Raw genomic sequence first — 24888 nt, 5'->3', positions numbered from 1 at the left:
AATATTTGTATCTCTAAGGTGAGGTATAGACGGGGCAGGGCTGCGTAAGGTGACACACCTCTGCCCTAAAAGCTTTTAATACCATGTAGAGGAGAGTGAGTTACACTAAGACCCAGAACACTGAAAGGTTTTACTGTTAACACCAGGAATAAAGTATTTAAAGTATTGGAAGCCTATCAACCTCGGTAAGTTGATCAAACATCCATTTCCAATCATCTCTCTGTTGTAGTCAGAATTCGTAACATTTAAAACTACTTAACTCTTAAATGAATTTGGGCATGTACAGTTACAATGAATCAGAAACTGCACTAAAAGACATTGTGAAATTTTGTCACGTTTGACATTTTTTTGTGCCACCTGTGATTACTGTGTACTAATTTGTCATGTTACTTTCAAAACGTAGCCACTGCTAATTCAGTCTTTTTGTCCATTTAATGGAACTGCTTATGTGGATTTACTGAAATTCAAAATTGAATCATAGGTCATGTCCCTGTTGCAACAAATTTATATTGTTTAGCAAAATTCGGACCAAAAAATGTTCTTTTTCCTCCCAAATTGTGTTGTAATATAGACATGTCCTATGGAGTGTACGCCGCTTTTTTTGTACAGGAAGGTTGATTCTCAGAAGAGCTGATGTAGGAATTCAGTCATCTTAAAATGTATTTTCACTTAACAATAGTGTGCACACATTGCAATGCTAATTTTGGACTTTTATTTTGAAATACTATATTATTAAATGAGTATGAAACCAACCACACCAGCTTGGCTCAGGCTGTATGCACAAAAAAGATGGAAACTACTTTTGGTAAAGTATTTTTTTAATGAAACCAGTCTTAAGGAAATGTAAAGTGATACTGGAAGTTTGCTCTCTTGATATCAGTGATTCCAGTATCAATGGCCACTGAGGAGGAGAGAGATTGAACGGTGAGATCAATTGTACTGTTGTTAGACTGGTTGGGCAGCTCACTCATTCTCACGTAATGCCAGGTTGCTGAAGCAGAGGCTGGCGTAGGGGTATGGAAAAATTGAATGAGGACTTGTTAGTTTGGAGAAAGCTTAAGAAAAAAAGATTAAACTGCTGCCTGCCTTAAAACAACACCATCAGTACCAGTTGAACTGTTTGTTAATGGATCAAAGGTCCTTTGACAACACTTTTTGTAACGCCACCTAAAATGTTTTCCGATTCCCTCTATCCAGCTGTGTAGGCTATTCATAGAAAGCTGCTCTCTCCATTTTCTCACACCAGACAAAGGATGACACACATCTCACGATATCTTGTTAATGTAAGTCTGATCTGATACACCTTTTCCTCAGAGTGATATTCTTTAAAGATGCCTTTTTCTTCAAGTCTTCCTCCTTTACTTCTCTCATCCCTGCTTGCAGCACCTGCTGACATTCTCACTCCAGGACGGGGATGTGCAGAATGTGGAGGAAGCCCAGTCCCGTCTCTCCGTCCTGGCTCAGAACCAAAAGCTGTGGAGTCAACAGATGTACCTGGATGTTGGAGCGAAGGCCATCCATCTCCGAGACACACAGAGCCAGGTGAGAACCGAAGCCTGATGGTCAACAAATAGGCCTGTGAATGATTCAATGGATGAAGATTTCTAAGAGAAATGCCGTTCATATTTTGCATGCCTAATGACATTCGGTTTCATCTACTCGTGCAGGACGAGCTGGAGAACTACCTTTTCAAATCCATCTACCGCTGTGACGCCATTAACACAGAAAAGCACTTCAAATCCCTCCTTCTGTTGGTCTGCCAAAGTGCAGACCTGAAGAAGCCGGACATTCTCTTCTTTAACTGCGAGACTGTTAAGGTGAGTAATAACATGTGAGCACCTTCCCCAGTGTGTCCCGCCTGACTCTCGTGTGACCATTTGAATCATCAGCCTGGTTCAGGTTAAACGAGTGATGCCACTTCCTGATTCTTATTCGCAGGCAGAACAAATCCGTGACGACATTGCACACGCAGTTTCAGGTTCCTCCACCGGCAGCAGGAGTAAGAAGCTCCCTGATACCCTCAGGTAGGCTACAGTGAATGTCATGGTGACAAGACAAAAACAAAATCTCTGACAAAACATCAAAGTGGCTCTTTTGTAGTCTTTAAAACTGCAAACCATTCATTTAATGTTATGGTAATTCAAGCTTTTAAGTGCCCAATTTCCATGTCTTATTGTGGTTTTTAATGGAAGAAAGTGTTTCTGTGTGAATATTTACATTCACATTGTCCGGGAGGAGGATAATGGGCAGCCAAACAAAAGACAGACACGGATAATAAATGATCATTCAGACCAATCTCCCTTTAAACTGTTTGCGTTTCTCCTCTATTTCACTGCCTCTGTCATATTTTCCCATGAATAAAAGCAGCCATGGTGTCACCATCCACCTGTCTGAGAGAGAGAGAGAGAGAGAGAGCAGGGAGGACAGTGTAAACAGATGAGAGGGAGAAAGACCTGTTTTACTGGTTCCCACATAACTTAGGAAGGTGTGACACAGTTAACCAGGCCATTGTGACAGAAAGCGGAGAGAGCAGTGGAGGGATATGACGGCAGCGCTGAACGGATTTTCTGCTTCGGAAAAAGAAATCTCTTTATAGGACGTGTGAAGGACAGACAAAATGTGGTAAGACGGACAGATGGCTGGATTTTTGGATAATGATTCAATAAAGCGAGTGTAAAGTTTGAGTCAACACTCTCACAGGTATTTGCATTTTTTGGCAAGAGTAGGCAAACATACAAAGATTTGTCCACGTCCTTGGGTCTTCCACTTAAAAACTGACTGCTGGTTTGTTTAAAAGGAGAGTTTAGACTGAAGCACAGTGTTGTGTTCAATGTAGGCTCTAGCCATGAGAAAGCACAGTCAGACTGTTTACTGTACTTTCAGAGTGGAATAAGGGCAGCAGGGTTGATTTTCAGAGTCATCACATTATGTGTATTGATAGAGGACTGCGTTGTCTGGTTGGATTCACTGACCAAATATGTTGTAACTTGTCTCCAAGGCTCTCAGAATGAAACTGTCTTCAATCCACTGTGTGTTTGACTTCTTTAAGGGTGTTTCCTGTTTTTGTGCTGAGTGAACAGCCCCTGCCACCATCAACAAGAAGGCTGTGAACATTACCTGTAGAGTGTAGCAGGGCTGAAACTCTCCCTCTCATCCACTAGGCTTCCTCGCAGTGAGGGAAACATGATCGACCCTTATGAAATCCCAAAAAACCCCGTCCCACATGCTCCGAATCCCCCACCAGCCAATCCTCCACCTTACCCTGGACACAGAGGTAAGAAAAAAGTCATTTATTTTCACATTAATGCTTGTGTGCGACTTTAAAAGTAAGGGTTTGACATGATGAGAAGGCAAGAGCAAGGAAAAGAGAGAAGTGAGAGGTATTTAGGAACACAGAGATTGCTTTGTGTGTTTGTGTGTGTGTAAGGGGGGGGGGGGGGGTTTCAAGGTAAAGGGGGCAGGGATTTCAAATGCACCAGGGCTATGAATGGAAATGGATGAACTGAATCCTCACCTCTCTTCTACAACAGGCGGGCCTGATATCTCCTTCCTGCGAGCAGAGCGAGAAGTGGTATGCCTCCTTCATCACCTTTGTGTCTTTTCTGTCACCTGTTTGGCATAGTTCATATCTGAACAGAGTAACAAATTGGTTCTCCTTTCCTCAGGGGATCCTCAATCACTGTTTCAATGACATTGAGATCTTCATGGGCAAGCTGCAGCAGACTGCAGAGGCTGCGACGGTGCTGAACCAGAGGAAGAAGAAAAAGAAGAGAAGTAAAAAGCAAAGTGCTGAAGGTAAAAGGAGAAAGATGGATTTTTTTTTTTTGCAGTTGAAATAACACAGCTTATGGGTGCTGATCTATTTTCTTGTGTTTTTCTGTACAACAGAAGATCTACTCACTGCGAAGGCCCGTCCTCCACCAGAGGAGGAATTCATCGATATCTTCCAGAAATTCAAATATTGCTTCAGCCTGTTGGTGTGTATCCAGTCAGGCCATGTTGACATATTTTGGGGGGGGTTATTTTGCTGTGCTCCATAGTTAATTCTTCTATTTCTTTCTTTATAGGCCCGTCTGAAGTCAACCATCTCCAATCCTTCATCAGAGGAGCTTGTTCACCACATATTCAAACCTTTGGATATGGTGAGTGTTACAACCTCTACATCTCCACTACACACAAGGCCTCGTCTTTTATAGCAGCACAGATTAATTAGATAGATAGATTTTTATTGATCCCAAAAAATGGGAAATAACCTAATGATTGAACGTGACGAATATCTTCAAATAAATCTAGTGTCTCCTGATGTCACATAATTTACTATATGGGAGCAGATGTACAGAGGATAAAGGTTTAGATAACATTTGGAGACGGCCATGGTAATTCAGTTCTATAGCCTAATAGATGTTATTTTGATTATTTACCTGAAGGTAATGGTTCGAAAAGCAGGATAAAGGCAGTATGTTTGTCCATGAGCCGGTATTAAACACAAGCGTAAAAAAGAATGTGTCGTCAAAATAATGGAAATATTTTATGTCAGTGTAGTTGAATACAGAAAGTTCCATTAAGTATTTACACAGGGCAGTTTCCTGTGTGTGATAACCTAATTGAAATTCCAAACACTCAGCAGCACTTCTTTGGTCTGGTTTTACGTGGCAGTATTTGTATGCAGGTATGTGTTCTTGGTACACACTTTGGTGCAACATTTGGTTTAGATTTGAGCTGGAGTCTCTTTTTGCTTCAAAGGCCACATTGCTGTCCCCTGACTGCTGCTTTGAATTACAGCACTGGTGTATTCCAGCTGTCAGAAGTAGGTCATTTGTGATGTAAAATTATATGACAAAAATATTGTAACTTTCCAAATCAAAAACTCTTACATGAAAGCCAAACAATCATGTAGCCTTCACTCTTGACATTGCAGTCTGAAAGTACTGCACACACCACGAGTCAGCAGAAATTGGAATAATTTGACTCATTACAAATTACATGTGAAACATCAATCATGGAATGTCAGGTGTGTCTCGGCTGATGTTTGATATAACACTAAAGCAATGAGTTATGAATCAGTCCAAGTGAATAAAAGGGTAGAATGGGTGTGTTTGATTTGTGTACACTGACACACCTGAATGGAAACAGCCCCATATTTCTGGGACTGTGTATGTCACTTCTTCATGTGTGTGTGTGTGTGTGTGTGTGTGTGTGTGTGTGTGTGTGTGTGTGTGTGTGTTGCTTGTCTGTAAATGCAATGGTTGTGTTTAGCTTAATTAATAACTCCCATGTGCAAATTAATTAAATAATGTGTGTACCAACCTGAAATCAGCAGGAATATTGTCTCCATTTTTCCTAAAGCACCAATCATTGTTAGACTTTCATAATCAGACCTCGTATTTGCAGACTGGGAGCATGAATGCTGGTTTTGTCTTATCTGGCTGTGTACAGATGGTGAGAACAACAGGGGGACCAGCTCTGGGAGCCTCAGTGTCTAGCCCCGCCCTGACCAGCTCTGCTGTCTCCCTGCTACAAGACAACCTGAGCGAGGAGGAGAGGCAGCTGTGGACGTCTCTGGGTCCCAACTGGACGCTGCCGCGGTCAGTACCAACAATCACTTGGCCAGCCAGTCTGGCAGTGGTATTTTTTTAAGTGAAGTAACATGGAATATATTTAGTTTATTTTGCCTGGCTTCTCCTGAGATAATTTATTATACCTCTACTTTGTCATATGTATCAAATATTGGCTGCTTGTTCACCTCTAGCATAGCATAAAATCGACAGTGACATTTTGATTTGTTATAGTAATGTTTTAATGGGGCATCTTTATGTAATAAATATATACACCCAGCCAACAGGACATAAAAATGGTCCAATGTGTAGATATTTAGTATTGGCACAAAATAGTGGCTATTGCCATCTTTAAAGGTCCCATATTAGCGCCACCCAAGACAATTGTGATTGGTTTAAAGAAATGTCAATAAACCAGAGCATGTTTTTTTCCCATGAATGCTGTGTGGACCAGCCAGACCCTCCTCCGCAGCGCTGTGTAGGAAGGTCTGACAATGCGAGACTAGTCACACTGTAAAGTAAAACCCAAGTGTAACGAGGGCCGATGCAGTGACTGTGTCTGTGTGTCTTTTCTCAGCTCTCAGCTCAGAGGGCCCGTAGCCCCCTACACTCCTGTGTTCTTGGACGGTTGGAAGCCGGAAGCCTCAAGAGCAGACGGGCAGGTTTGGGAGGATCCAGTCGACTCACAGCACAAACATGAAGCCCTCCGAGTACAACAAGTGGTAAGGAATACCTGTGTGTGACACTATATGAGTTAGACACTAGCTCCATTGTGTGTCAAGGGAGAGGAGCATGTGTGTACGAGTGGGTAAAAGTACAACACACAGGTTGAACGTAATAGCAGACACGCAACAATACGTAGGCCTAAATATCAAGTACAATACACACTAGAGCTGCACTTTTTCTGAGTTGGCTCAGTTCACCTCACAGTTCTGTCACACAGTGCTAAAAACTGTATAGCCTAGTGGATATTTGTGATGATAGGATTGTGTTTGCAATAACATAGCAACAAAGCATACCTTATAATTATTAATGATGCTCCCATTGCCACATTAAATGAATGTTGAAAGAGGTGTTTTTGCTGATGAATGCACTTGCAATTCAAGCATCTTACTTTACTCTCTTGGTTAGTCGCCTTGTTTTTCTTTTGAAAGCTGACTCATAAAAGAGGATGATGATGATGTTGTATGATGATGCTTTACCTGTTTCTCTCTGCCCTGTGTGTCTGTTGTATATTCACGAATGTCCATCTCGCTTTCAGCCACAGCAGCAACAGCCAGTTGGTCCTGCAGACACCCATATCAGTGATGAAACGTAGGTGATCTTAAAGAAGCAAATCCATCCTCTGCTACACCCCCCCCCCCCCCCGACCGCATGATAACAGCCTGTCTCCTTTCCTCTCAGAGACGGCAGCACACTCCCACCAGAGTCTGATAGACTCTACAGCTGCACTTACGACTTCATAGCCAGGAACAGCAGTGAGCTTTCAGTGCAGCATGGGGAGACACTCGAGGTAATACAGTCAAGTAGTACACAGAGTAAGGCCTCATAAAGGTTGATAAGATACACCCAACAGTACGCTGACTGACAGCAACTTCTCCGTCTGACAGGTGATTGAATCATCCAAGCGCTGGTGGAAGTGTCGCAATCGGTTCGACCAGATCGGATTTGTTCCCTTCAATATCCTGGATCCCTTGGCTCACATAGACAGCCCCGTGAACAATAAACCCCCCAGTGTAAGACACAAACACACACACACCCACACACACACACACACACACACACACACACACACACACACACACACACACACACACACACACACACTACAGAGGTATGCTTTCACCTGTAGGCCTACATACCCGAGTAAATTTCAGTGTGATTTTCTCCCCGCTCCTCATTCCTTCAGGCTCCAGCTCCGCCTCCCCTCGCCAAGACCTTCTCTGTCGTCCCACGCAGCTCTTCTCCTGCTACACCCCAGGCCAACACCCACACCCCCCAGCGCCCACGCAGCTTACCGCCATACAGTCAACATATACCAGCCTCAGATGACACAGATAATAAAGGTACCAAAAAAGTGTGTGTAGGTGGTGTATGTGTATGTGTGTGTGTGTGTGTGTGTGTGTGTGTGTCCGAGATTAAAAGCACACAGACTGGATTGGATAACAAACTGACTACCAAACTTGCGGTTGTATTCCTCTGCCAACTAGTCATGTTGCAGTTTCCATCCATGTCTGTCCAGACTCATGTAGGCTAGTGAAGACTTTGAAGGACATAAATAAAATGTATTAGGTGTATTTTTTGGCGTGGATGCTTTACACACATCTTCAACCCGGCAGCACAGAAAATCTATACAATCACCACAGTTCCAACGTGGACGCCCAAGATCAGTGTCACCAATTCATCTTGAGATATCGGACTGACGGCCAACATGAAAACATAATGCCTCCAGAAAAAAAGAGCTACACATTAATATGTACTTAATTATGTAATTGTGTCACTTTTAAATTTTCCAGTCATGTTGATGAATGACGAGCTGCTCCAGAGGCTGACCAATGGAAAGACCAATGTGAACAAACCAATGGTCATCCCTCGTTCCTCAGAGACGTCCGTGCCTCTGGACTACCACTCTCCTCCAGACGAGGTAGCCGAATGGCTCCGAGGGAAGGGCTTCAGTGAACCGTGAGTGACATTCCAACTATTGACCAGATGTTTACAGACTGGGAGTGCTCCCTGTACAATGTTATTTGTTCATTAAAAAGTCAACATAAATGACCCTCCCTTTTACACTGATAAGCAGCTTTAAAGGAAATGAATACAAGTTTTTTTGAGATTCCAATTTTGTAGTCATTTGTATGTTTTGTTCCTCAGGACGGTGTCATGTTTGGGAGTGCTGACAGGCGCCCAGCTCTTCTCTCTCAACAAGGAGGAGCTACGAGCTGTGATTCCAGAGGAGGGCGCCAGAGTGTACAGCCAGCTCACTGTGCAGAAAGCACTGCTGGAGGTGAGTTAAAGGACAATTTTTTTTTTTTTCAAAGTTAATGACAAAACAATTGAGTAAGCACTACACACATTTGACCAGTAATCAAGCAAGTCAATATCTGAGAGTGTGGAGAGACATCAGAACATTTCTGACAGCAGGCAAAGACAAAATCATGAGTAGCCTATGATGCTTAATTGATTTTGCTAAGATTTTTTTCACTGCATGCACTAAAAACCACAGCAAGTTACAACGGGTTAAACCCCCCCAAAAAAACATTTTTACACACTAGTTTTAGGACAGTGACACTGCATCCAGTCTCCAAAGTGCAATTATAGTTTTTAAATATTTTAAACATAATCAGGTAGTTGGAAAACTTGATACTGAAACTTGAAAATGAATCTACATTTCATATACATTTGGAACATGGTGGAATGCCTCACACTAGTTTATTCTGTGAGCATGAACATTTTCTTTTTGGACTGATAAAACATCTTGTTGATGCTATTGAGTCAGTTTATTCTGGCATTTCTGTATTTAGTGAATTACTTTAAAACCTGCCTGGTAAATTATGTCTCTAAGTTGTCGTGTCATACGGGAATAGTATTCACTAAGGTCTCTATTCAGCCTTGTAGGCTACATTAACACCTTTTGAACTCTGTTGTTGACGGCATTTTAATCCTAGGCAAATACTGTATCAGATGCTTATAGATCTTTGTATTATCCCACAGCATTCTTGTTAATTAAAAAATACTGAGCCTTTTACCTTCATCTGGTCTAATTTGCTTCTGCTTTCTACAGGATGCAAGAAGGGCCACAGAGTTGGAGACAGTCATGGAGAAACAGAAAATGAAGGTGGATCTGAAACTGGAGAGCAGCACATTATGAGCAGCAAGAGTTTCCGATGAAGGATTGTGTTCGTCCAGCAGATATATATATATTCCAGAGAGCAAACATGCGACAGTGACTTGACCATCTAACAATGTCTGCCAAGACTATCATGCTATACCATACATGCCATTATGACATAATTAGTTCATCTTAAAAGTATTTGGCAGCAATTCAAAAACGTAAGCTTTTAATGGAAGCAGTCGCTGTACAAATTAATTGTAACATTAAAAACACTATTTGTAATGTATGTTTAATGTCAATAGTTTTCTTCAATCTAGAAAAGACTGACTTAAAACGAAATGTATTTATGTTTGTAGAATACTTGTCTAATAATTTAACCATGATGAACATGCCTTGACAATGACCTTGGCGAGAGAGGCCAGCAGACAATAAACATTTAAATGGTGATGGTTTTTAATTGAGACTTTAAAGGAAGATTTCCAGCAGAACATAAACAGATATGACTTCACACATTAGGTAAAGCAGTATATCCATTCAAATCGGTTTGCAGTTATAAATCTATTCAGAGGAATTTGTCTTAATTGGGCCAAAATTAAAGACTTAAGGTATGTACAGTTACAGCACTGAACTTCTAATGCATCTTTACCTATTGTTCTTTACCTACTGCTTCACATGCCGACACAAACTTTGAAGTTACCATTTATTTAAATAAAAAAATCAAGATGGAAACAAATTATTAAACAAGAGACTTGCCACCAATACAATTCAAAACAAGCATTTACTTATTCTGGCTAAAGTCTCAAATAGATTCCCTTCACTACTGGCAGCATAAAATAAAACTTAGATTAGTTAAAAAAAGAAAAGTGGACAATAGGAAACAAAATTGATACTACTACTCATAACTTTAAAACCTTTTGAATTGGGATTGGGATTGACTTCAACTTGACTTTAGAAAACTAAGTGGCCAAAAAAAAATGTGGACAGACATTCGTGAACTGCACTCACGGAGTCAACAACTCCTGCCAGGAGCTGGTGAAAAGAAATCTTGAGGGAGACCGAAAAAAAAGATAGGATGACGTTTTTCAGAGTAGGCCCAAAACATATTCAGATATAAGATATTTAGACAGATTCTGTATCAAAAGACCATCAGTTAATAACAAAAGAATATGGATCAGTTACACTTTATGCTTCAGTCCAGCAGACCATCTGTTTGTTTGCTTTTTTCTGTTGGAATCATTGAAGGGTAGTTTCTAACAAGACATGGGATGTATTGGATACAGACAGCCACCAAATCACAGATGTGGGTATTACAATACACTCCACTACTGATCAATAACTAATTCCCCCCATCCAAATGCAATCTTTTGATATATCTGGGTCGGCTGCATTAACTGTTAAAGCAAAGAAAGGTGGCGGGAAGGGAGAACAAAAGGGGCAAGGCAAGGACTGTGTGTGACATTAGGATATTATAAATGGACAGACGGGTGAGAGAGACAGGAGGAGGCTGGGTGTCCTGATGGATGGAGTTTGGTCTTCAGAGGTCCCCCATATCCCTGTCGTCTGCCCGGCGGGAGTCCGACCTGCCGTTCATACCGTCCCTCCTGTCCCGTGACCCGTCTCTGGATGAGCGCTCCCGGTCCCTGGACGACCTGGGTGACGAAGCCGCACGAGATATTCAGTGAAGTAAGTATACAGAAGAAAAAAGTACAAACCCCAATTCCAATGAAGTCGGGACGTTGTGTAAAACGTAATTTAATAAAAACAGAATACAATGATTAGCAAATCCTTTTGAACCCAAACTGAAACAAATCTTTACTCATTTTGAATTTGATGCCTGCAACACGTTCCAAAAAAGCTGGGACGGGGGCAACAAAAGACTGGGAAAGTTGAGGACTGCTTTTTTTTTTTTTTTTTATAAAAACACCTGTTTGGAATATTCCACAGGTGAACTGATTAATTGGTCATGACTGGGTATAAAAAGGAGCATCCACAAAAGGCTCAGTTGTTCATAAACAAGGATGGGGCGAGTTTCACCACTTTGTGAACTGTGTGAGCAAATAGTCCAACAGTTTAAGAACAACGTTTCTCAACATACAATTACAAGGAATTTAGGGATTTCATCATCTACAGTCCATAATATCATCAAAAGATCCAGAGACCAACATTGGATGCCCACGACCTTCGATCCCTCAGGCGGCACTGCATTAAAAACCGACATCTTTACGTAAAAAGGAGATTGCCACGTGGGCTCAGGTACACTTCGGAAAACCGTTGTCAGTTAACATCGTTCGTCTCTACATCTACAAGTGCAAGTTAAAACTCTACCCTGCAAAGCGAAAGACGACACCACCCAGAAACGCCGCCGGCTTCTCTGGGCCCGAGCTCATCTGAGATGGACTGATGCAAAGTGGAAAAGTGTGCTGTAGTGTTGTTAAAAGAGTGTTGTTAAAAGAAAAGGTAATGTAACAGTGGTAAACATGCCCCTGTCCCAGCTATTTTGGAACGTGTTGCAGGCATCAAATTCAAAATGACATGTAAAATGTATCAGTTTGAACATTAAATATCTTGTCTTTGTAGCGTATTCAATTGAATATAGGTTGAAAAGCAAATCATTGTATTCTGTTTTTAGTTAAGTTTTACACAACGTCCCAACTTCATTGGAATTGGGGTTTGTAGATAGCAAGGGTGTATTTGTAAAGAGCTAAATTATAAACTCCAACAGGACGGATATTCCTCAGTCTTTAATTTAAGATAAGATTCATAACCACCAGTGTGCAATATCCTACTTATTAATCTGCTAAAGGCTAAAGAGATTACAGACAAATAACTTCCAAGCTTCTGCCAAAAATGTCAATTGAGGATGAGGTGTGTTACTGTTTAATGTGATGTGGACTACTGAGTGAAGCAATCTATGAAGCAGTTTGTTAGACGAAGCAACATTTCTGAAAAAGCAGCAATCCACAAACACAAAACATGTGCATCCCGTGACAAATGTGTGTTGGAGCCTTTTCTTGGAAGTTATATTCTGTGGGGGTGTGGTGTGTATTGTTTAAGCTTTGTTGTGCATTTACTTGTGTCTGGAGCTCAGCTCGTGGTTGTGACGGTGTCCTCGGCTGCGAGAGCGGGATCGGCTGCGATGCCTCCTCCTCCTCTCCCTGGAGCGTGAGCGCGAACGGCGCTTGTCTCGTGATGTGGAGCGTGAGCGCCTCCTTCTGCGGTCACGAGAACGGGATCTGATCAAAAATAACAGGCAGGGGCACTTGCGTTATAATTTACCTTAAGATAGCTACATTAAATCAGAATTGACCAATTTTAAATGTGGACGGATGGAGTAGCTTTTTTTTACCTTTTATGCTCTCTGCTCCGTGATCTGGTCCTATGAAATAAATGGACGCAAAACCATAAGTTTAAACCGTAAAAATCACACAACAAATGAACTTCCATAAATGTTACCAGGCTTTTGAATGTCTGCACTCACCTCTTCTTCAGCTTTTCTTCTTTCTCCCTCTCTTCTCGTCTCTTCAAGCGCTCCTGGTTCCTTTTCTCCTGCTTGTCGACCACGGTTTTCTGATTAAAATAAAAATGCAGTACAAATTAGAGATAAAACCATCCTTATCTAAACCATCCATGTCACTCATTACAGGATACACTTGAAATGAAATGTTTGTTGTAGCAATGGGTTTCTGGTGTACATGGTGGGACAGGCTGGCACATACCTTTAGTTGGTCCAGTTTCTCTCTGATCTGAATGAAGCCCAGATGAAGCTTCCCACCAAAATGGTCAGCCAAACGACGGTCGTTGTCATGGAGACCCAGGTAAGCAGAGCACACCTCGCACACCCGAAGCTTCTGCTGCTGGAAGCTGGAGGCTGGCATTGAGTTTCTGTACTCTTCCTGAGAGAGACAGAAAAGGAAAAAAGAGATGCATTAAAGGATAAGAAAATGAAATTTTTATAATAAAGGAAAAGCACCACATCATCCTAAAATGGAAGCACTTCCCAAGGTCCCAAGTACTTCCTTACCTCTGCATCCTTCTTCCTAGTGCGGACCTTCTCAACTTCCTGGAGGACTTTCTGGGCCTCGTCGACGTTGCCCTCGGCTCCAAGCTGCTCAGCCTTGGCCAGGAGCTTCCCTATTTCCTCATTCAGCTCATGGACCTTCTCTGCCTGCCACACAGCACAAACAACACAATTTACATCTATCCCAAAACACACTAGCAAACTAGATGCTGCGTAAAAAATGTGACTCAGTTCACGTGAGTCACAAGTGAGAATGTATTACATGGGGATCACAATGTCTGGGTTTACAAATCTTTTTTCACTCACCTTTGCTGCCACCTCAGCACTGATCTCTTCTTGGGTCTCAGCCAGGCGCTTCTTGGCTAGTTCTGTCCTCCGGTCACAGTCGGCAATGAATGACTCCAGGTGCTCGACCGCCTTTTGGAACGAGAATAGTTTTCAAAAGAAAAACAGACGTAAACGTGTAGCTTGGTAGATTTCTATACATTAGCCATATAGCAAACATTTAGTAGGGCTATGCTGATTTCCAACAATCATTTGCTTGAGAGTGATAGACATTAACTGCTACCCAAAAAAATATTGGGGTCCTTGAGGCGCTGCACTCCACAGTCAACTCTGCAATAACATTGTCTACATCTCCAAATTATATTGAGCAAATTCTCTTTTTACAGTGCACATGTTGCCTAAAACATTTGGCCTAAAACTGAGGTTGTTCCGTGGCTGCAACTCAGGTGTATCGGTGAAAAGCGCCATTGTAGCATCATTAAGGAGGATGAATGAGCCACTAGCTACTTCTCCACAAAAGCAACAAAAAGTCATTTTTTTTACAGAAGCTGTTAAAAATAGCCAAATTAGCTAATAAACGGCTTCATAAAAAGTGCAGTTATTCTGGTCATGCTTAATGATGTGACCTGAGACCACTGTCACCGGCTGTTTTTACCACTTACTTTAATACTTAAAGCAACACCAAGCATATAGCTGTGTCTTCAAAGCCAGCCAGCCCCTAAAACAACAGTTAATCTGTGTTCTACTACACAATTCTATGATTTGCACAACTGTATTATTTATAGTAGGACATCACTTACGTCAAGCTCAAAGAACAGATCTCTCTCCTTGGAAGCAATTTCATAATCTGCCCGAAGTGCCAGGTCATGGATCTTGGTGCACTCTCCCAGGTCCATACGCTGTCACCAAAACACAGGCACACATGACTCAAACTGTACTCCACGATGATATCAAATGGTTTACTTGTAGTACATGGTTTAGTTGTTCTTTCCAGCATTTACTGATATCATGTGAAATAAATACTGGAATATTTTTGGGTAGTAAGACTTAAATTGTAGGCCACTTACAGTTCCAGACAGGATGTCATGTGGACAGCAGTTTAGAAGATGACTTTTGCAGACTCGTTCGTCAGTGAACTTGACCCTCTGTCGCGTTTCATCCCCTGAAATAGTCCAAAAACAACCAGTGAGAAAGACCTCACATATTTGTTATCAGGGACGAGGTATCCAGTGCTTTACTATACTGTAATTGAACAACATTAAATGGGCAGTATGTGTCACTAGAAATGCATTCAAGGATTGTGTACCCATCTAAGTGAGTGAAACCAAGATTGTTGTTACATTTTCCAATTGTCAAAACTTTACACATACTTCGTTGGTATAACATATTTACCTGTAATATATAATGTGCCTCTGCTGGACTACCTTTATTATCCATGAATGTGTCAAGATTGAAGAAGTAAAAGTTACATGTAGCTCCGGTTATTCTTGGTGCTTACCAACCTTTCCCAAGCCTTAATAAAAATATGCCGATGTTTGAGCCTCAACTCAGTTTAACTTGTGATATGGCCAATGTCCACTCCGTAAGTGTGGAGCATTATGAGATTAAGCTAATAGGGAGGGACACAAACCAGGTAAATAACAAACGTGTGCATCAGTTAACTAGTGTGAACAGAGGTACCTTCATTTTCATAAAGTTTTCATTACATTTCAATGCATATAACTATGCAGGAAAGACTGCTATCAAGACTGTGACGAGAAATGTAAACATTTCAGACAAATGTTCCAGCCAAGCCTTCTACAAATATGAAACATTGAAAAGAAATTCAAAACAAAAAACACAAAAGAAATCCAAGGAAAAAATTTAGTTTATACACACTGCGATCTGCACCACATACTGTACCCTTCTGCATCTTCAAGACCTCAGCTGCAGAATTTTAAACCCGCTGTAGAAAAGTATAAATGGGAACAGTTTTCTTGCCCATACCTGTAGTAAGAAGTTGGGAGTCATACACAAGTCAGATTGTAAAGGATGTGTGCAAAGTTTTTTCTTCTTCCGATGATTGTTAAAATTGCCTTCTGATAACAGACGTCTCATTGAAAACTGTGATTGAACTGCTTGTTTGGATTCTGCGCGACCAGACGTCTTAGCTCAAGCTGCATAATACTACTCCAAATTGTAATTCTAGTGCCACTGAAGATATACCCATTTGTGTATTTAAAAAAAGCTACAATAACTTCCGGAAGGCAAACAAATGGTTTGGATATTCATCATAACAGCTTTAAAAATTATGTGTGACTCACGGCTCGATGAACATGAGGCTTTTCTGCAACTCCTTTGCAGATTGTTGTAGGCTGGCAAAGATACACTGAACCTTAATGAATAAAATAAAGGGGCCACAATTGTTCAGTTTGTATGCAACAAATGTATGGGAAGAATTTGATATCAATCTCATCACACATACACCCACAAGCTCACAACACAAATTCACTCTCATTGTTCAAATCGAATTATCAACTTGTTAAAAGATAATCCACAGGGCTGTAGTTCCATTCAATCAACTGACCGGATGAACCTCTGATTTATAAAATGACAGGGCAGCAATAAGCTGTCGTTTCTGCCCATGAAAATCAGACTTGGCAGCTGAGTTACCTTTTAATGTTTGTATCCAAAGGGCTGGAAGCAGTAAATAAAATTGTACTTCAGCATGTCAAAGCGCCCATAGAGACAACAGTAGTTATACTATCTAATAGCATTCATTTATTTTTAACAGAATGCACTTGTCAGGTTCGCTAAATAGGCTATGTCACATAGCTTTCACTTTTAAATTAGATTATTATGTATTTAAATACCAAGCAGTAGTGCTGGTACAGTTTGTTCTAGTTACAGACTCAGGAACATTGTTAGCAGCTAATGGGGATCCAAATAAAGGGAACAACCAAATAAGACAAAATTACGATCTATAATTACAAAAGATTGTTAAGTAAATTCAAGTAGAAACTTAATGTGCTTTTACTTCACTTGCATATTACTGTTTTATGCTTCTACTAATTTTTTTACAGGCAAATATATTTTTTACTACCTACATTTATCTGACAGCTGCAGTTCCAGGTTATTTAGCTGATGAGGATTTTTCATACAAAACATATCAACTTAAAACGTAAGATTTGATGCACAGCTATGAAATTAACTATCCAAAAGTAACGTTATACAAAGTATTTATATTAGCCCCTCCTTTAACCAGTCACGACATTTAACTACTGCTCCCGCATTAGAGCATTGATGATGATAATAATAATAATAATAATAATAATAATAATAATAATAATAATAATAATAAGTGACTAACAGTGGCTATTCTACTGCATAATAAATGATTTGACTTCGTATACTTCAAATACATTTTGCTAATTGTACTTTTTATTTTTTATTTTTTTTAAACTAACGTCAGTTCTACTTCTTTAACCAATAATGGCTCAACGTTAGCACTACTGAGCTTTAGGGGATAATATCAATGCCATAATATCATAATATCAATATTCTTATGCATTTGCCTTCTCACATTATGAGATGCAATCATCATTTTTCCAGTTGAGTAATACACAACAACTTTGCCTGTGTATTAACTTGCCTTAACTGGTAGGCCCAATGAGACGTTTTGCATGCGTCTCCTTTAAATGTGTATTAACTAGCTAGCTAACGTTATGATAATTACGAAATGTAACAGTGGCGTTAACGTGGATACCGTTAACGCCACTGTTACATTTGAATTAGTTAGAATTTGGATTATTACCAGGGATGGATAACTGTTGTAGCTATATCGTTCAATGCTATGTAGCGTTATCTAGCTAACTTAGCTACTAACGTTAGCTATGCATTTAACGCTAAAGTGGTAACGCGTTAATGTTAAAGGCGGAACTAAACACGTGACGAGTTTTTAAATTAAAATTACCTCAATGGATACACACATTAAATCCTAACGTTAATCCGTAAGTGATACTTGAATCCAATGTTACTGTATTTTACACAGCCCTCTGCAGTATTACATCCATTCATGCAGGTCTGTCCATCACACACCAACACAAGCCAGCCGCAGCAGTGGCTCCATCTTGGCTAGCTAGCTAGCTCAGCTAGCATGCTACAACAACTCACCATCCCTCGCTGTTCCCATTAGCTGGTCGAGCAAAGCTCTCATTTGAGCTTGGGCAGACATTGTTGTGGGTCTTCCGTCGACAGCACTATAGAAAAATAAGCAACTGAAAACAGTTCCTTAGTATTGTTGTGTTGTTATTTGATTATATATTCGTCCAAGCATCACCTCTCGTCGCTTTTCTCTATTTCGTGGACTCGCCAGTTTCCGTTTTATATTAGGGAAATGACGACAGGCCCTGTTTGAAAGTTCCGTTGAAGTGAATAACGCTAAAGGGAGGGCTGTTAGAATGAAATCGACCAATCGTAACGTTTGAGAACAAGCGAATTAACCAACCAGAGCGGCTTGAACGCAACGTTGGATAACGTCGTATTATGTGCCCTGAACTTAACCTCTCAGGCAGCACAAACTCACGGGCTGGCTATCATCCCCTGCTAGCTTCCCAAACTAAAAGTTATATTTAAATTTATGTTAGAGAAGATTAATGTTATGCTTAGTGTCGTAGTTTGGGGTTTTGACATCGTTTGTTCAACGTAGGCAGAGAGAAAGGGCTACCCAAGAGACAAACTCAGGGCATTAAACCTATCCATAACGTGTGATTTGTTTACAGAGTTGAGGCTGACAGGCAGCTGTGTTGCTCTGCCAGGCCTTTAACCACCACACCAGTGATCACCGAAGACGACAGTGGAGATTAAAGTAAGATTATTATTTTTTTGATTCAGTGTAACGTTAGGCCTAATTCTTCATTGAACGTCAGGTGGCGGGATTTTCGTGACAACGTTAGCCTGTAACTTATTCCTTCTTCTTTGCGGCCTGACCTGTGTTCAACAAGTTAGCAAACACGTGAACTTTCCAAACCAAAGCTCGCTAACAATGATAGCTATCCGACATTGAACTATTGGGGGGAAAACGTTCTTCTTGAGCTACTTAGCTAACATCGTACGGTGAATTCTCTGATTTTGAAATAGTTGTGATAGGTAACGTTAATTAGCTTGCTAACTAACTTAACGTTACTTTTAAATAAGCCCGTGGCTATAACGTTAAAACAAATAACAGAGTATGCTAGCCTGGGTGATGATGATTAGTCATTATGGGTTTGTTGTTTTCGGGTCTGGGAAATCTCTGGAGTCAGTGCTGGCACGTCTGAATAGGCTCAGGTCCACAAAGCTTGATGCAGCAGAAATAGCTGAACTGACACGGCTGCCTGCACTATTTTTTCATGTTCTATCTGTGAATGCCAGCCAGTTTTGTTATAAATGCGGGTTACTTTGACACATGCGGGTTTGTAGTTTACTCCACACGGGGACAGCAAACTCTATGTCATAATAGGATATAAAGATAAACAGGGTTTTGTAATTTTGGTGTTGATTTAAGACCAGCGTTATACTGAGGTGAGGTTTGACTGTAAGCTCTTTTCCCTGTTGAGTAGATCCGTGGGCCGGTAATGCATTGAATGAGGCAACAATGGAGGCCACAGGCAGTGCCACTGAAGGCGAGCCCCTGAAGAGAGGAGAGGACGGGGCAGAGATGGGAACAGCACCATCAGCAACAGAGCTGAAGAAGAAGAGTTGTAAGGAAGGCTTGGGTTTTGTCAAACTGACCCATTGGCGAACCGCAGCCTTCTTCTTCTCTTTATTCCTCTGCCTCACCATAGTGTTTGCCTTCTCATTCATCATCCCATGTCCTGTCAGACCACAGTATCTCGTTACCTGGAACCGGACTTTCTCTGAAGCGGGTGTGTACAATTTTGTGCTTTTCACTGTTTGCTAGTGTTTCATTGTTTGTAAGACTTACTATGATTCTCTTCTCTGCCACAGCAACGTATGACTTCTTGGCTATTGAAGATGCAAGCAAAGACAAGGTGATGGATGTCGTGTTTGTCCTCAAAAACACACAAGGCAGTCAAAACAATACGTGTGATGATGCAGGTATAAAGTGTTATTCGATTTTAATTTATACATTAATCATGAGGAAACGAAGAGTTGGATTGCTCTCTATATTGCAGCTCTGTATTACATTCGTTTTGTGTAATTCAGACCCACCGTGTGTTTTCCAGGTCTGCCCTCGCCATGTGTGTTTGTTGTAGCAGTGGACGGGACAGATGGAGAGACGCTGTGGGAGCGTCCGCTGGCTCCCGAGTTCCACTGGGCCCAGTGTGGTCTGGACAAAGAAACAGGCAAAATGTGGGACTGTCTCCTATCCCACTCTGACCAACTCACAGCTGTTGACAAACACACTGGTTAGTGACTCAGTCTCTGTATGATATACAGTATATTATAAATGACATCACATTTTTTAATCGCTATACAGCTTTTAAAGATCTATGTAGTCCTAGCATCAAACATGTTAACACAATCTTAACACATTAAAAACAACACAGTTTAATGGGATTATAGCATAGCACCATTTAAAGTGTTCTGATGTTATGCGTTTTTGTGAAAATTGCTGTAGACCATGTATTTTATACAAATACATGGACAATTTATCGCAATGTAACAACTAAAGCAAGAATCTAAAGCATTGTGAACATGAAATAAAGTTTTAGTAATAAGAACATTTTATTTTACTTAACATACTGAGCAAAGCTCCTCTACTGATGATGCAGTTAAAACCTTTGTAAAAAATAATCTCAAGGCCCACTTACCACCTTTTCTCGACTGCTATTTCCAAGGTCAAGAATTAACTTTGACTAAACTCAAAATCAGCTAAACTCATGTAGAGGGTCAGTCCTTGCAGCAGCAGTCGCAGGTTCAATCCAACCTGTGGCCCTTTGCTGCATGTCATTCCCCCTCTCTCTCCCCTTTCATGTCTTCAGCTGTCCTATCAAATAAAGGCCTAAAATGCTAAAAAAAAATCTGCTAAACTCAGTCAGATTTAAAGTGCCCTGCTCCTGTGTGATGTGTGTGTACAGGTGACGTCAGGTGGCAGCAGCCTCAGCCTCCTGGTCTGCACAGCACTGTGCCTGTTCTTAGTGTCCCAGATCTGGATGGGGACAAGGTCAGCGATGTGGCTCTGGTGGCATCTAACAAAACACAGGTAAACATCAGTTGTGTCATTTACTACTGCTACATTTATTTCCTTGCTTTGCTCCTCTCTTACAGTGTAAGGATTGAGTCTGTGTCTTTGATAATAATCTGCTAAGAAAGGATTTAATTATGCAAATAATAAGCACTGGCAGTGTAATGATCCGATAATGTTGCAGCAAAATAGAGTTCAACTAATTTCGATGCGTCTCGTCATATCTGCAGACTCGGCTGCTATTCCTCTCAGGGAAGACGGGTGTCCAGATTGGTTCTACGGTTGTTCTTGACTCCACAGAGACAGCCAATCATCTTCTCTTTTGCACTACAGAAGGTTCCTACTATGTACTACTACAAACAGGTTTGTTTCCAAAATCAGCTTCCACAACATGTTAGTGTCCATCTGCAGTTAGACCAGCTAAGTCTTTCCTAATGGAGGAGTCCTGCACTGTATCAAAATAGTTAAGACGTTTCAGAAATTAGATTTGCAATTCAGCTGCTCTGTAGAACTAAAAGAGAAGATAACCCAAAGCTATAAAAAGCCGTTATCACGTATCTGAAGAGAAAAAGTCAACTTTGAAGTTCTCTTACAGCTGTTGTACGTAGATGTATACAATTGATGGCAGTAGTGAGTAATCTTGTGCTCATTCACAGACACTGGCTTGTATGGACTGGCACTGTGGAGGATTGCTGCCAAAGCTAAAGCAGGGATGGAGGTGGGCCTCAAGAAGGATAAGCACTGGGAGAAGAATGCCAGTGCAACATCCGGCCTTGTACCCATCTACAAGTAAAACGCAGAATACGTTCCCCTTTAGATTCCCTTCCAACAACACAGATTTCACTTACAGTAACAGCTTGTCGTCATTTGGCTTTAGCTGATATGTATCTCTACTATGTAGGTCGGATTCAGTAAGACAAGTGCTAAGAACAGGAGAAACAGACGATTCACCCAACCTGCTGCTTGTGACTGGGAAGGAGGTGGCATTAGTCGATAGAAAACATTTGCAGCTACTGTGGAGATTCAATACCAGCTCAGTCCTCAGGTAACAATTCTGTTTGTTTGGGTTAGATTGCACATCCAAATAAATGAATTAGAGCTGAGAGGATTAGTTTCATCACAATGCAAAATAATGTTTTTGGCAGAGAATCAAATAGTGTTATGATGCCAGTCAGAAATATAATCTATCTTTACATTCTGGTCATTTTGTTTTGGGGGAGCACTTTAAATGTCCAAGTGAACCATAGACTAGTCATTATAACCAGGTTGGTTGAGTCACATAAGTCTTCTTCTCTGTGTTTACATTCATTCAGTGAGCCCTCCTTTGGCCACTTTAACAAAGACAATGTCCTTGATGTTGTGATCGAGGAGGATGTCAGCAACTACACAAAGAGGGTAAGAGTGCTGTGATACCTACAGTTATTTTCTGTGTCCAGCTTCTTTCATACAGTGATGGATTTGAATCATACATTCACTGTGCCACTGTCTGTTTGGTATGTAGGTAATAATTCTTGATGGGAAGTCCGGTCATGTGCTGTGGGAGGTCGACCTTTTGGCCAGTCCTAACTCACCGAGACCTGCCTCAATACACACCACCAACTCCTTCTCGGTCTTTGTGTTTTGGGGCACGATGCCCTCAGAGACCAACTCATCTGTAAGTGCCTTTTTTTTTTTTTTTTAAAGATGCATGTTAACGGACTTCTCAAAAAATGCTAACCGGTACTCAAATGTTTCATTGCAGGAAACATTCGCAAGTGACCAACATTCTTACCTGCTCCACCCTCTCTATTCTAAAGTCCTCCTTGAGTCAACCACTTTCATGGACCACATCATAACATTTAAAGGTGCTTTTGGTTTTCTTATGCTCTAATAAAGTCGTTTTATGATGTAACTACAACATGTGAATCAGTGGTTGGATGGGTGAGGAAACACAGGGGTCAGCTCTTTGTGTGACTGTATTTGTGTTTTTATCTTAGCCACTCTGTTGGAGCATGGACGCCATGCTGCCTACATCCTGCTGACAGGCCCTGGGACGGAGGGAGCAGAAGGCACTGTGGTCCTCAGCAAGCGAAAGATGAAGCAGGAGGTCCCTGACAGCAAAGTACTCCGTATTGGTACTGGCGGAAGTTCAGAGACAAATGAGGACATCAAAGAGGCCTTAAATCGTCTCCGCTTTAGTGACTGGTGAAAGCACCATCTGTAAAATGTAGAGTGTATCCTCAGCGTTCAAACCATTTTGGCACAGCTGACTGTATGTTAGCTTCAAAACCAAAGTGTTTACACTAACTATGACTTTCCACACTACTGCTGACAACCAAAACATTTAGAGGGTTTAGTTGGGTTTGCTTCAGTTAATCTCCATTGGGCAAACTGGGCATTATCTGTTTTCAGACTTGACTGCATACATACTATCATATATTTGATCTGAGCTAGTGTCCAAAGAGCTACTGTTCCCTGACAATGGCATAGCATTTCTGCTCTTCTCCTGCTGATAAATCATCAAGAGGACCTGCCTTGCTGTACTGTTTCTAGCACTTTCATGCATCAACGCAAGGCTCTTTTTTAATTATTATTTGAATCTATGCAACTGTGTATGTCGCACTGGGCTTTAAAAGAAGTTGATGCATCATGCCACCACAGGGGATAGTTCCTGTGTATTTCAAATTATAGTAGCTTGAAAGGAATGGTTGCACTATGACAGGGTTTTTCTTTTGGTACATTTTCTAAAACCTGTACAGTAAAACAGACAGATGCACACTGAAACTTGAAATACGACGGAAACCCCACCAACCTTAACGTACACACTATGTTGTTACATTTCTTGTTACGTATTCTGTTCGTGATAGTAGTTAGGCTGTTTTGTAGTATGGTAATGTTGTCAATCATCAATACATGTGTCCCTTACTTGCTCAATCCAAGAGGCTGTAACTAGTGATGCTCTTTAATGCACACTGACTAAATCTTTCAGGAACTCAATGCTGAGTAGGCTGTCTGAGTATGTTTTTCATGATATTGAGTTACTGCTGTGCATGTATTGTTCTTTATGAAGCTGTTTTATTTCTCTGTGATTTCTATTAGTTAAATAAATGAAAAGGATGTTCCTATTTTTGCTGTACATTCATGTATTGAACATGTGGGCCTTTGTTGGAGCTGGCTTTTCCTTCTGAATTGTTTGAATTTGAGCAATATTAAACAGTTTTAAAGTAACTTTTGTGTCTTCTCAAATATGTCTTATATTAGGAGCAAATACAAGGAAAGTAGAAAATACCTGAGGCATCTTTCTAATTGTAGCAATTGAAGTTGTAGCCCTCTGCAAAACCACACAAACTGAAAGCAATAAAATGCTTTTAGTCTGCTCCTTTTTATCTAGCAAGATTTTTTAGCAAGAATCAAGTATAGAGTAATAAACTTCACGAAACAAACTATGAATAAATTAATCTAATATTGAAATATCTCATTTAAAAACACTCATCAAAAACAGTTGGTAATCTATTAAAACTTTATTTTTTTGCCTAGTTTAATATGATTTTATATCAAACACAATAAAACACTTCCCAGTTATCTCAGATATTCAGAATATCAATATTAGGCTGTAACAGTAACCCGTTGCTGCCCTCTGCATTGCAATGCAACAAGCCTGCAGCATGGAGCCTGGCGGGCTTGCAGTCCATGGGTGCATGGAAGTCAGTCACGTAGCGTACAGCTAATAAATCATTGCAGCGCGTCACTTTTTCACCATGACGCATGCCTGCTGACAGGCTCGTGCCCTCCTGAATTATATCGGAGGGGCTTGCCGCTTGCCCATGTCATGGTTTTGAACTCGGAGGCTCGTGTTACCGCAGTGTGACCTGGCGGTTGTTATTCCTAGACAGAGTTCCTGGTTTGGACAAACTGGCCATGTTCCGCTCACATGTTTTAATTTTCTTCAGCTGAATAAAAATATGTAGAGTTCAGGTCAGGAACACAACAAAAGCGCTGTTGCCTTTCCCTAATAAAGCTCCAACAAAACCACCTGAGATACCTTTACTTA

At 40.9% G+C, this 24888-nt stretch overlaps 3 protein-coding genes across 10 annotated transcripts; 2 read left to right on the top strand and 1 right to left on the bottom strand.

The window, feature by feature from the left end:
- Positions 1-84: 84 nt before the first annotated feature.
- Positions 85-10352, top strand: LOC116044309 (epidermal growth factor receptor kinase substrate 8-like protein 1). Of its 2 annotated transcripts, XM_031291409.2 has the most exons (20): positions 105-185; positions 881-924; positions 1198-1283; positions 1384-1542; positions 1668-1817; positions 1939-2024; positions 3162-3274; positions 3531-3571; positions 3666-3795; positions 3889-3977; positions 4068-4142; positions 5437-5585; positions 6133-6277; positions 6817-6869; positions 6960-7068; positions 7166-7291; positions 7465-7621; positions 8072-8237; positions 8427-8559; positions 9337-10352. In XM_031291409.2, exons 3-20 carry the CDS (start codon positions 1254-1256, stop codon positions 9421-9423), a joined length of 1998 nt encoding a protein of 665 aa, XP_031147269.1. In that variant the 5' UTR covers positions 105-185; positions 881-924; positions 1198-1253; the 3' UTR covers positions 9424-10352. The 2 variants fall into 2 exon arrangements, with proteins under 2 accessions (XP_031147268.1, XP_031147269.1); XM_031291408.2 differs by lacking the exon at positions 881-924 and having other exon boundaries at positions 85-185.
- luc7l (LUC7-like (S. cerevisiae)) lies at positions 9823-18083 on the bottom strand. 6 transcript variants are annotated; one of them, XM_031291417.2, is made up of 12 exons: positions 17843-18083; positions 15994-16064; positions 15569-15676; positions 14758-14852; positions 14491-14589; positions 13712-13822; positions 13409-13552; positions 13104-13280; positions 12866-12954; positions 12734-12763; positions 12459-12620; positions 9823-11036 (listed from the first exon to the last, which is right to left on the bottom strand). In XM_031291417.2, exons 3-12 carry the CDS (start codon positions 15600-15602, stop codon positions 10922-10924), a joined length of 1056 nt encoding a protein of 351 aa, XP_031147277.1. In that variant the 5' UTR covers positions 15603-15676; positions 15994-16064; positions 17843-18083; the 3' UTR covers positions 9823-10921. The 6 variants fall into 6 exon arrangements, with proteins under 6 accessions (XP_031147277.1, XP_031147279.1, XP_031147275.1 ...); XM_031291419.2 differs by having other exon boundaries at positions 15593-15676; XM_031291415.2 differs by having other exon boundaries at positions 15569-15635.
- A 147-nt stretch (positions 18084-18230) lies between these two features.
- Positions 18231-24065, top strand: fam234a (family with sequence similarity 234 member A). Of its 2 annotated transcripts, none has more exons than XM_031291413.2 (12): positions 18231-18536; positions 19270-19575; positions 19658-19768; positions 19897-20079; positions 20752-20876; positions 21089-21221; positions 21515-21647; positions 21760-21903; positions 22172-22253; positions 22360-22512; positions 22600-22702; positions 22835-24065. In XM_031291413.2, exons 2-12 carry the CDS (start codon positions 19305-19307, stop codon positions 23044-23046), a joined length of 1650 nt encoding a protein of 549 aa, XP_031147273.1. In that variant the 5' UTR covers positions 18231-18536; positions 19270-19304; the 3' UTR covers positions 23047-24065. The 2 variants fall into 2 exon arrangements, with proteins under 2 accessions (XP_031147273.1, XP_035853701.1); XM_035997808.1 differs by having other exon boundaries at positions 19267-19575.
- The last annotated feature ends 823 nt before the right edge of the window (positions 24066-24888 follow it).

The sequence above is a fragment of the Sander lucioperca genome, chromosome 22 (assembly GCF_008315115.2).
Source record: "Sander lucioperca isolate FBNREF2018 chromosome 22, SLUC_FBN_1.2, whole genome shotgun sequence".
Taxonomy (NCBI): domain Eukaryota; kingdom Metazoa; phylum Chordata; class Actinopteri; order Perciformes; family Percidae; genus Sander; species Sander lucioperca.
This window is presented reverse-complemented; position numbering and strand designations above follow the sequence as displayed.

Excerpts from the sequence above, each read along its gene's own strand:
- LOC116044309 (XM_031291408.2), top strand. The coding sequence starts at position 1,254 with ATGACACACATCTCACGATATCTTGTTAAT. Across the intron at positions 1,284-1,383 it reads TCTCACGATATCTTGTTAAT|CACCTGCTGACATTCTCACT; the intron begins GTAAGTCTGATC and ends CCCTGCTTGCAG. Across the intron at positions 7,069-7,165 it reads AGCATGGGGAGACACTCGAG|GTGATTGAATCATCCAAGCG; the intron begins GTAATACAGTCA and ends TCCGTCTGACAG.
- luc7l (XM_031291414.2), bottom strand. The coding sequence starts at position 17,903 with ATGTCTGCCCAAGCTCAAATGAGAGCTTTGCTCGACCAGCTAATGGGA. Across the intron at positions 13,553-13,711 it reads GTGCTGAGGTGGCAGCAAAG|GCAGAGAAGGTCCATGAGCT; the intron begins GTGAGTGAAAAA and ends GCTGTGTGGCAG. Across the intron at positions 12,955-13,103 it reads AGAAACTGGACCAACTAAAG|AAAACCGTGGTCGACAAGCA; the intron begins GTATGTGCCAGC and ends TATTTTAATCAG.
- fam234a (XM_031291413.2), top strand. The coding sequence starts at position 19,305 with ATGGAGGCCACAGGCAGTGCCACTGAAGGCGAGCCCCTGAAGAGAGGA. Across the intron at positions 20,080-20,751 it reads AGCTGTTGACAAACACACTG|GTGACGTCAGGTGGCAGCAG; the intron begins GTTAGTGACTCA and ends GTGTGTGTACAG. Across the intron at positions 22,513-22,599 it reads CCTCAGAGACCAACTCATCT|GAAACATTCGCAAGTGACCA; the intron begins GTAAGTGCCTTT and ends GTTTCATTGCAG.